This window comes from Aotus nancymaae, unplaced genomic scaffold (assembly GCF_030222135.1).
Source record: "Aotus nancymaae isolate 86718 unplaced genomic scaffold, 86718_ANA_hifiasm-v0.15.2.pri h1tg000004l, whole genome shotgun sequence".
In the NCBI taxonomy this organism is placed as follows: Eukaryota; Metazoa; Chordata; class Mammalia; order Primates; family Aotidae; genus Aotus; species Aotus nancymaae.
Genome location: NW_026988415.1, coordinates 18,411,644 through 18,423,835, shown reverse-complemented (window position 1 = coordinate 18,423,835; position 12,192 = coordinate 18,411,644). Strand labels below are relative to the sequence as shown.

At 37.1% G+C, this 12,192-nt stretch overlaps 2 protein-coding genes across 5 annotated transcripts in view; both read right to left on the bottom strand.

The window, feature by feature from the left end:
* ENOX2 (ecto-NOX disulfide-thiol exchanger 2) overlaps window positions 1-12,192 on the bottom strand; it is a 299,872-nt gene that overhangs the window by 174,702 nt on the left and 112,978 nt on the right. For 2 of the 4 annotated variants that reach the window (XM_012458755.2, XM_012458754.3), the window contains one exon: window positions 1,559-1,702. The exons of the other annotated variants lie outside the window; for them this stretch is intronic. The gene's annotated coding sequence lies outside the window, so the exon portion shown is untranslated. The remainder of the gene's footprint in view (window positions 1-1,558; window positions 1,703-12,192) is intronic. 4 annotated transcript variants of the gene reach the window in all.
* LOC105721607 (paired amphipathic helix protein Sin3a-like) overlaps window positions 1-12,192 on the bottom strand; it is a 140,294-nt gene that overhangs the window by 54,841 nt on the left and 73,261 nt on the right. Inside the window, 1 exon segment of the mRNA XM_064383628.1 lies at window positions 1,559-1,702. Coding sequence (XP_064239698.1) covers window positions 1,559-1,702 — 144 coding nt within the window.

The window sequence follows — 12,192 nt, the reverse complement described above, 5'->3', positions numbered from 1 at the left end:
TTAGTAAACTCTTAAAAATTTAAGAGTATTAGAGTGCAGTACAACAATTAATGACTGGAATTATGCCCATAAATAATCAAGCAAAGTTTAAATTATGTCAAATACATGTCTTTAAAAGACAGATGAGTTTATATATATACACACACATGATTTATACTCATAATGCTTAACCTAAAAATGTGAAATACATTGATGATTTAAAACATGAAATTTATTATATCATATAATAATACTAAGAAAACAATAGCAACATTTACTAAGTGATTATGGTATGCAGACACCATGCTAAGTGCTTTACCCCTGCCATTTCAACTAATTGTCATAACAAATCCTGAGACACAGGCTTTGGTATCACTTTTGCTTTACAGTTGAAGAAAGTGAAACTCAGAGAGGTTAAGCAAGTAACTCCAGGCCACAGAAAGAGATAACACCACGATTAGCACTCAGGCCAGCTCCTTGGCTATACATCATGCCTTTCCGTGCTCCAGAAAACAAAGGTCTGTAAGAATCACTCATTTCTTGAGGGCTCCATATAACTAATGTTTTATTGTATTTTCATTTTCCAAACTCATATTTAACAAATATCTTGATTTATAAGCAGAGATCTATGATCTAAGAGTCAGGTATGATATGTTTGTAAACATGCTCCATTTCATAAGCCGAAAGTAAAAATAGTAAAAAAACAAAACAAACAAAAAAACGATGAACATGTCTGTTATGCCCATCCCCAAATCTCAGATCAGTTTCCATACGTTACGGATTCTACCTCCAAATGAATAACGATGCAACAAAGAGATAAAATTATAAAATATCAAATGATCAGTTAAGATATGGCCTCCTATTATTTCTTTACTCCTTTCGGAAAAAAAAATTAAGATGCGAATAGGCTAATGGGACATGAGGGATTGGGGTAGAAGAAATTGCAAGGGAGGCTAAAAATTCAGTTGGGCTGTTACAGAAGGTTTAGAAGAATCTGTTTGCCAATTATTCTAAGAGAATTATAAGGGCATAAAGCATGTAGGCATACTGTGTATTGAGGGGAATGGGGTGGAGGTGGGGAGGTGCAAATATATGTAGTTATCTGTATTAGAAGTAAAAGCGAGGATGGCCTGCCACTTATACATACAAAGACAAATGCACAGTGAAGCCATTCACTCATGCAATTCCTTCTACCTAAATCGATGCTCTTTACTCATCTCTTGTCTCAAGCCTACCTATTCTTCAAGGATCAGCTAAAAAAGGCACATCTGCCATGAAGTGTTCTATAATCCCTGAGGCAGAATTAAACTCTTCTTCATCTGTGCTCTCATCAGTTTTTTGCCCTTAACACATTTACCACAGTGCTGATGATACTCTATCTAATTATCAGAGTGATTCGTGTATGTGCTTTTTCCCTCCTTCAATCCCATAATGAGTTCCATGAGGATAGGGGACTCTTTCTCATTTCTGTAGTTCTTACAATATGTCCTACCACAGTATGTGACCTGCCACATACTAGGCTCTGGGAAAATGTTGACTCTGGCACTGACTTAAGACAGTGCATTATCACCTAGCTTACCTGAAGGAGTATTTGTTCTCTTTCTTTTCTTGCTTGATTCCCCTCCATTCTCAATGAGGCCTTCTGTGACCAGAGGGCCACTGGCACTACCAAACTGCAGGGGCTCGTTGTTGTTGGCAGGGTCAAAGGGCAGCTGGTTCAATCCTAAAGAAGAAAAAGAAAGCCAAAGTCCAGACTCCATTAAGGACTGGGATCATCTCCAGATTTTATTGTGTGAGCCACTAGTGGAAAACCTTTTAAATCTTAAGAACCTAGAAATAACGAGTGAATTCCTTAAAGGCAGTTGTCTTCTATAATTTTTACAAATCCTTTTGGTAAGTACAGAATTAAAATATAAGACAGTGGCTCTGTCATTTGTAAGATACCTCCTGTTTCTGTGGCAACTTGACATTTTTTGGGCATAAGCTAGCAACTGTCTTCTACTTCCTTCCTTAAAGAGATGGGACCCTCATTAAATGTGGCTATGGTTGGACCCACTGTTCCTTGTAAAAAGTTTGGCTTTGTATTCCTTGGATTATCTCCTGACATTTTTCCATTCTTTCATTACGAGGTATGTTGAACTGAGGCAGACATAATCATTAGACTATCCTGTGTCAAAGTCACTTCCAACAGTAATATAGAGGTTTCTAAAAAAAGAAAACCATAACTCTATGGCAAATGAGAAAAGGAAACAAATATATAGACATTGCAAGGGGGTTATTTAGCAGCTGGAGTGATGGGGAGTTATGACCTAGATTTTGGTAATGTTAATCTCATTCACTTCAAATAATATTAGAAGCATGGTCGCTTTACTTGTCATTGCTGCACCATATAAAATGGCAAAAGGCATTTTCTACTCTCCAAGTCTTACACGGTTCAATCAGGGGCGAGCAGAGACAGTTTTTACTCCTCTGGTAGAGGCACCTGGAATTTTAAGTGTTTCAATTAAAACTTCATGAAATGTGAAGTCAAAAGTTTTTTAAAGCTCAAAGTTAAGACATCTCATGTAAGCCTTTCTCCACTGGTTCTATCCTATCAAACAGGGGATTCCTATCAAAGGGGGGAAATCAGGTTGGCCTGATATAGCTCATTATTTAACTCCCAAATTTTCTATGGCCCATAGCTGTACAATTCTTGAGGTAATGTTGGAAATTGTCAATTAAAAAAAACTTGAAATCCAGTCAGCTAAAGGTCAATCAAGTTTCAACAAAATGAATGCTAAGATTCTAATGAAATGGCATTAAATTATTATTTCTAATAAAGAGTATCCTCTTGCTAATGTTTTCAGCCCACATAACAAGTACTGTTTTTCAGCAATCAGACTCCACTTGGATCACTTCCATTAAATGTCTTCTGGGACTTGTCAAACATTCTTTCTTACACCATGTGAGAAACTACAGTGAAATAATAAAACTTGCTTCTGTATCTTAAGTCAACTGTTCACTGCATCATATACATGTCCTATTAAATCCCTACCATGATTAGAACTAAAGAAGCAAACATCAACTGCTACGTACTAAAAAAACTGAGGTCATGACCAAGACTATTTAAAAAGAAGACTAGATAATTATTCTATTTACAAATGAAGATTGTTTTTGGACCTGATTAGTCCCAGAGTCAAATATGATTAATATACTAGTCTAAAACTTTTATTGGAAATTCTTTCTGCAATATACTGATCCAAACAAGTTCCCTGGAAGATAGAATGGCATAGTGGAAAGATCTCGACAGACTAGGATTCAAATCCTGGTTATCCTTTACTAGTTGATAGCTTTTGGCAAGTCATGTAGTCTCTCTTATCCTTGGTTTCATAATGTGTATAGAAGAGTGATAACATGCCTACAGCTGTGGCAAAAATAAACAAATACATGTTTATGAGAATTACATTATTCTGAGTGAATTAAAACAATCTTTTCCCCTATAAACTTGAAAGCTTTTCTAAAAAGGAAACCTCTCTCTCTCTCCCTCCCACAATTGTATTCTTGGTGCCTAGCACCATACCTTGAGTGCTGAATGAATTAATTAATCCTTAATTGAATGGGGGTAGATGACTCATTCTTTTAACGCCTGTAATTAGGGTAAAGACTTGACAGCTGATAATCAAGAATTAATGCCATAATCTAAAAGTTCTGATGCTGATTATATCAACATTACTTAAAATAATTAGATTCTAAATGCATCTCCATCATTTGATTTACTATACTGCAGAATGGTGAAATGTTGATTAAAAGGAATGCTCAGGGATTAGGAGGTTCTGATTAATGATGGTTAATCAGAAAAACTTTTTATTTTTGTTTTGTATTTGATCGTTTTACAGAATAACATATTAGTCCATTTGTCTGCCTTATTAAGTAGATGACTAAGGATTTTATGGAGCTTCGGAGCCACAATTTGCAAAAGGACGTTAATAAGAATACCTAACTCATAAGACTGCTAAAAATATTAAATGAGATTATATATGTAGAAGATTCAGCATAACATTTGGCACATAGTAGATGTTTAATAAGTATTAACTATTACTATTACAGTATTGAATTTCCATTTTTAATTTCTAGAATTACTGATATGTAATGTGAGGAGATTGTTCTGAATCTGCCCTGATCCAGAGATGTACCCTACTTTTCTCATTGAACCTTTTCATTCCTGTTTGCACCTTTTTCTAAAAGTTGAAGGAATCCAGGGGAGAAAAATCTAATAAGTTAAAGGTGTTCAGCCATAGACGTTTTATTATAATTAAGCTTTCCCTTTATTTAGGACCATAGGGATACTTAGGGATTTAGGTATTTTATTAATCACACAAATGTACAGATTTCTGGCACCAAGTAAGACTGAGATTTCAAGTACTTTCTGTGTATCCACCTCATATATAATCCAGATATGTGAAAATTCTAACAATTCAGTACAAAATTTCAGGCCCTATTTTTTTACGGAGAAAGATCTCATATGGAGGAGGGACATCTTACTCTGTAAGCTGACTCACTGAACACAAACCCACATTTTATATCATCCAATACCCAATACAGTCTCTGAAGATTTGTAGTTCAAGAGCAGGGATGATAGAGATAGCAAAATCCTATGACACCAGTGCTTCCTAGCTACTTTTACTGTTTTGTTTCATTTCTTCCATAAGACAGGACCAAATAAACCAGTAAATAAGTAAATCAGTAAATCAATAGGTATTTAAAGGTTCTTTTGTGTGTCATGTATATATGACCCAGGTCAAATGCTATTTTACATAAACTAGCCCCATTAAAATGATTAAATACTAAAAAAGAAAACTACCACTTTAATTCCAAGAACTCCTATTGCTGAAATTTCAATTATGACATAAATGGAAAAATATTGGCAACTACCATATTGTAATTTTCACCCAAACTACAGAATTTATCTTTAAATCTCTTATGGAAGCAATTTCTACCATTTTTTTTTTTTAGATATGATGAAACTGAAAAATATTAGATTTGGAAGAAAGTTTTGAGGTTATCTAGTTTGTTCTTCTATAACACAGAAATTTTATCTATAGAATTCCTGACAGGCCTGAATCCAGGAGCACTTCTTAGCATGGGACCCACTCCTTGCTGGGCTCCGAGGCATTCAGCTTGCTTTCCTTACTTTTTAAAAACTATCACCTACTCTATTTTGGGAGATCCTTTTATTTCCCTAAAGCTGCTTCTTGCTTCTCTTAGCTAAAATGAAGACATAGGATGTCTAACTTTTTAAGGTTTCTACTAATAAATCACTATAAGAAAAACAAATGAGAGAGTAACAGATAACTAACAAAGTCAGAAATTGTCCAAAGTCTTATGCATTCCTCACAGTCTTTGCCCTTTTATTCCTGAGGATAAACTTAATAAAACCTTGTACTTCATTCGTTTCTCTCACATTTTGTCTCCTCATCCCTTCAGCCCACAAAATGTACAGTTTGTCCAAGGGAAACACAATTGTTAAAATAAAGACAAATAGATAATAAACATTGGTGTTACAGATTTCTACTATTTCTGTATCTTATGTTCACAATAAAGAAATCCATGTGGTAACGTAATCTCATCTAAAACCAAGTGGACTGGTGCAGACAGCTGACCAGCTGTTATTTCATGTCATGTTGAAATACAGATTATCTGACTCCATAACACATATGAGGCGGCTTTAGAAAGTATGTATATTGGGAAAGTGTGGGGGTGAGGTTCCTTGCAGAATGACATTTCTCATCTAATGAAACCAGGGGGTTAAACATCTCAGAATGAAGTGTGATTCTCAGTGAATACTCCAATTTGCAGGTCAAGGAGTTCACACGCAATGATGTCTGCCATATAGATGCAAATGATTCGTGGGCTTTGAGAATTTTCATGATTCTTGTGTGAAAAGATCAATAATCTCTTTGTGCCCAGTTGCTGTAACATTACTGTCACAATTCACTTTACATAGCTGTCCACTATCAGGTCAAATTAGGACCAACTTTCATGGTGCAATCTAACACTTTTAATGATTGCCCCAGGTTGTAATACCAAAATGTGACCCTGTGAGTGCATGCCACTTTTTATCTGCAGCTGTGGCTCAGAGACTGTATAACCCTAGTGAAAAGAAATACAATTCCACCCTAGATTAGTTCAATTTAAAAGAAAATGGCTAGAGTCTTGAGAAATCTGATAAATTCGAATTAAGGCAACAATCTCAAGACAGAAATTAATGTTGAAAAAATAAATATCAGTCCTTGGCAATAAGAACAGTCTAGCTAATTTGTCTATAAAATGAATTTCTATAACCTAAGTCCTATTTTCCAAATGATTTCAGTTTAAAATTGGATATGGGACTCCATGTTGGGAGATGAGGGTCTCCAAATCAGTTTTCAATTCAAAACTTTTGGAGAAATGAGGGGTTAAGATAATGACCAGGCCCTTAATGTTCTGGCAGGTGCTTTTGTAGGATTTATCCATCTCTGGAAGCCCCTCGTCACTTTCATGCACCCTTCCTGCTCCCTCAATCAGGCCTCAAAACCTCTGACTCCATATTTGCAGTTCTCACTACCCAGCCGTTCCACCTGCTACTTCTGAGGGAATATTTACAATGTCCAAAAAACACTGGTCTATGGATTGCAATATTACTCTTCAGCCACAGGGCTTAGCAGCCAAAATAATTGGACTTTTCTCAGTGCCAGGTCTTAACTGATGTCAAACAAATGAAACCTACTTTGTCAATTTCATGAGTTCAATATTCTAACTAATTTAGCTGAAGCAATTGTATGCTACAATTAATGGGTAAGTAAAGGTAATGAGGAAGAAGTGAGAAAGAAAAGGTAAAAGTCCTTTTTGGAAGCACTAAGGGGCTTGTTTGAATGGTGGTAGACACAAAAACTATCAGAGGCAAACTTATCTTTAAGTCGCCATTTTCAAGGTGGGATACAGGTCATAGACCAATTTTCCTTGGCAGTGATCCTTCAGACTTTTAGTGACTCCCCAAACTACTTGGTCAAGGCACTGAAGTCTCTCATGACAAGGCTGCATCCATTTAAGGCCTTGTCTCCCACTATGCCCTAGCTTATACTCTACCCCAATACTTCTCAAACTTTTTAATATGGACATGTGTTCCCTGAGGTTCTTGTAAAAATGCAGATTCTGATTTAGTAAATCTGAGTTGTGGTCTGCTTTTATAAGTTCCCAGATGATGCTAATCCTGCTGGTGCGGGAATCACACTTTGAGTCGAAAGGGCTTGCACTCTAGCAAAATGGGACTACGGCATTCACTGAATCCATCCAGTACTTTCCTACCTCCATACCTTTGGCTCACACTGCTCCTCCACCTGCTTCTTAATTTCCAATATTTAAAACAATGTTCTTCCTTTAGGGTTTATCTCAGATGCTATTTCCTTCATGGTATCTTTCCTTATTTACCTCTACCCAAACCAATAAATACATAGCAACAGAGAGAGTGGAACTACCCGCCAGGGGAACTACTATTCATTAGTTGTTTTGAATGTGTCCGTTTACAAACATTACCCCTTTATTTTATTTTCTAATTATTATTCTCATTTTACCACAAGGAATGGGAAGCTTACAGAGTTGAAGTAAATTTCCCAAGGTCACACAAGGAATTCAGACTTTTTGTTTTTCCTTTTTGTGGTGAACAGAGTCTCACTATGTTGCCCAGGCAGGTAACTTCTGGGCTCAGGCTATCCTTCTGCCTCTGCCTCCCTAAGTGCTGGGATTATAGGCATGAGCCGCTGTGCCCAGCCTCAGGCCTTTTTGATTATAAAATACTATTCTGGCTCTCCTTGAATGTTAACCTATACTTTTCCTGAGCTTTCTAGACCATGCCTTGTGTTGTAGTTCTTTGGGTATTCTGTCTTAGCCTACCTTCCCTCCTGCCTTGCCCCACCCCTACTTAGTGGTAAATTCCTTGAGGACAGACTTTATGCCTCAATCATTTGTTAGTCCTTCCTCCCACAAGATATGGCACAGTACCTTGCACTATATTGTGAGCACTCCAGAAATGAGTATCAAACTGAACTCAGCTACAATGGGATATAGCATGGATAATCTCTGACTTATGATGGTTCAACTTATGATTTTTCAACTTTGTGATGTGAAAGTGATAGACATTCAGTAGAAACCATACTTCTCTTATCATGCTGGGCAGCAGCAGTCAGCTTGGCTCCCAGTCAGTCACAAATTTTTGACTTATGATATTTTCAATTTACAATGGGTTTATTGGGATGTACCTCTATCATAAGTCAAGGTGTATCTGTAGTTGTGTTTCCCACCCCAAACATGAGCTGATCTGCTGCTGGAGTTGTCATGAAAGGAAGAAGGAAGTAAGGTTTATGGGTTCCTTCAGCATTCCTGGTATCTTCTCCATCTTAGGATTCCTGAAGCCTGGGGAGTGGTGGTAGACAATCACACACTCCATTCCTAATCTTGCATCTGCATAATTTCATTCTCACTTTCTGAGGGGCAAAACAGTCCTTCCATTGACCAAGACCCTTAACTGAGAAAATACTATAAAAGAGATCCCACATATGGATCTTCTGTTAATCGTTCTACACATATCAGGTTATGTATCCCATTTTACAAACTACAGTTAAGAAAAGGCAATCTCTATCCAGTCTACCATTGATGGGCATTTAGGTTGATTCCATGTCTTTGCTATGTGGTACATATACACCATGGAATACTAAGCAGCCATAAAAAAGAACAAGATCATGTCCTTTGCAGGAAATGGAAGGAGCGGGAGGCCATTATACTTAGCAAACTCACACAGGAATAGAAAACTAAATACTGTACGTTCTCACTTGTAAGTGGGAGCTAAATGATGAGAACACATGGACACGTAGAGGGGAACAACACATACTGGGGCTTACTTGAGGGTGGAGGGCAGAAGCATGGAGAGGATCAAGACAAATAACCAAAGGGTACTATGCTTAATACCTGGGTAATGAAATAATCTGTACAAAAACTCCAATGACATAAGCTTACCTGTATAACAAATCTGCACATGTACCTCTAAACTTAAACTAAAAGTTTTTCAAAAAGAAAAGGCAATCTCTGGAGATGTGCTATCCAATACAGTAGCCACTAGCCACATGCAGCTCTTTAATTAAGACTGAATAAAATGAAAAGTTCAGTTGCTTAGTTGCACTAGTCACATTTCAAGTGCTCAATAGTTTTACATGTAGCTAGTGGCCGCTGTATTGGACAGCATAGCTATAGAACATTTCAACCATCCCAGAAACTTCTACTGGACAGTGCTGCTCTAGAGTCAGCCCTGCATTCAAGGCCACATCTGCAACTTACTAGGTGTGCCACTTATAAGGTGTATAAGACAGATCATGCAATCTCTATCAGACTGTTTCTGCATTGTAAAATGGGGGATGATAATGCCGCCCTTACAGCAAAGTGAGGGAAATTAAATAAGGGATTGTATGTTTAAGGTCTAGCACATGTTGGACACTAAACAAATGTTAACACCCTTCTAACCCGATCAAGGGTTTATATAAATTTGCCTCAAAAATGGAAAAAGGACATTTGAGTAGTGTGGTTCCTTTGGCCTCCAGGCTGCATTCTGTTTACGGCTTGGAAGATGTTAGCTTTGCGTTCCTCTTCTAACCTACTTTTTCTTAATAATATAAAGCTATTAAAGTAAATCATGAATAAATAATGCTGGGAGTAGTCAGTGATTGCTCTTTTCTTGAACTATGTTTAGGAGACCATATTCATTACTACCTTGAACTCTCCAACATGAAAGAACCACATTTTCCCCTAACAATGGAAATGCCCCCTCCCAAATCTTTCAGGAGTGCTCTGTTCCATCTGGGTGCTATACTATTAGAAAACTGCTAGCAGTGACACTATAGCTGGACTAGAGAAGTACCATTTCTCTCTAAATCCATATTCTCCTACACTCAGAATGTTCTCTGTGTTTTTTCTGTGGGGCTGACATCTCCCAGGCCTGGTAAAGGGTGAATTATTCCAGACAAGTCTGAACTAAATCTGCTAAGGTGTTTGTGTTCCGTGAACAGAAAAGCAAAATACTTATTTCCAACTTCAAGAATAACACTTTAGGACTTTTTTCCCCTATACAATGTAATGCTCGGGAAACACAGCAAAATTACATTCCTCACTGAAAAAAAAGTTCGAAAAATGTTGATTTGATAGAACAGTTCAAAGTGACAGATGGGAGATGGGTGATCTATCATTTTCCTTAGAATAAAGTCTGGCAGTCTTCAGAGGAACTGAGAAGAGAAAGCCTTATTTTGCTGTAGTTTAGCCCTGGGAACAGTTACGACAACTACCCTTCTCTCCACATCTTTGGGGTTAGGGGATTATGAAGATGGTGATTCATCAGTGCCTGCTTTGAGCTGGCTCTAGGCCATGCTGTAATTCCTGTTGACCAATTTTCCACCTGAGTGACAGGAAAAGGGCAGGCTCCTAACACACTGACCATTAGGTTATCTGTTGAGTACTTCCCTGAGAATGTGCCCAGAGGTACTCTATTATGGGTGTCTCTGTCTATATAAAATAAATAATTGCAGATTTCAGAGCCTGAGGACAGAGAGTTGTTCTAGTATTGAAATTGGAGTCTATCTTGTCGGATCTGTAATGAGGTCTTCCCTTCAGGCTGATTGATTTAATAAAGTTGAGGCAATTATCAAAAGCAAGCACAGTTCTCCCTGCAGAAACCAATCCACTGGTTTTGAAAACTAGCTTGTCAGCCAGATCTGGTCAGTAGCCTAGGCTGAGCCAGCTCTTTCAGTAGGAACAGTTACTACACACAGAGAACACCAATTTCTGCTAATAGATTCATAAGTTGCCAGGAAATAAGTTGTAAACAAGGTTCAGCAAAATAATTTCACATGCTGTGAGTGAATGAAAATTGAAGTTGCTGTCAAATAAATCTGCATTTCAGTGTAAGATGTTTTGAAGGAGAGAGAGCTGGAATTCTTTTGGTCTTTGGAGAGTTAATTTTATCAATTAATGCTAGAAGGATATTGGTATCCTTTAAGACTGATGCACTGCATGAATAACATTTGTATCTTCGCTTTGCCCAAAATGTATACACTAATTTCACCAGATTTCCTTTCTTTGTTTATTCAGTCTTCATTAACTATTTATCCAATCATTATACTACAATTTTAACTACCTTCTAATTAACCAATGATGAGTTTGTGATTTAGCATTCCCTAAAGATAGAAGTACATAAATATGGTCAATCTTCATTTACATGTTCAAATTTTTTTATCTTCCCTCCTTGCTCTCACCCTATGAATTTTGCTCTACTGTGTCATTAGTGTTCTTGAATTATGCTTTCTGCATTCCTAATCTTTTAGCCCCATTTGGGCTAGTTTTTCAAGAATGTATGAGAAATAACCCTTGCTGTTGGCTGAGAAATTAAACACTGAGGAGAAAACAGAGGTTCCTGTAATATGCTAATGCATCCTTAAAGATCTATACTTTTCCTATACCAATTCCTCGTAGGAGTATCAATACAGGGTGTTGAAAAGTGATTAACTCCTTTAGAGAAATCCCTGCTTGTGCTGAAGTCAACCTATTACTAGGAAAGCTAGAATCTGCTCCTTGAGAAGACAGCATGACTGTAAAGGAAAAGGCCTGCAAAAAATAACTAATCTGTGTCTGAAACAACTCCTACCATTGCTGTTGTATAAAAGAATAAGTAAGATCTTAATTTTGCTCCAGTCTGGATTTCAGTTGAGGTATTCAATACATATAGAAATAAATCAATAAATTAATATTGACTGATAGTCTGTCTCCTTATTTATCCAATTCATTCAAACACTTTGGGTGCCTTGACAGTATGTAAGGCTTGAGGATTTTAAGACTTAATAAGATAATTTTTTTCCTCAAGAAGACAACAAACAGAAAGAAAGGCAGATATATACAAAGAAAATCTGGCCCAAATTACTGTACCAGCTTCATCTCTTGCCACTTTCCCTAAGTACCCTTTGCTTCATTCATACCAAAATTCTCAAAATGTCTCAAACATGCTAAGCCCTGTCATGTCTATGTGCTTCTGTACATACCATCCCCTCTGCTTGACATATAACTTTTGCTTTTTCCACCTGGAGAACTTTTATTCATCCTTCAAAACTCTGCTCAAATGTCACCTCTTCAGTGAAGTTTTTACCTAACCCCCAAAAGCTCTCT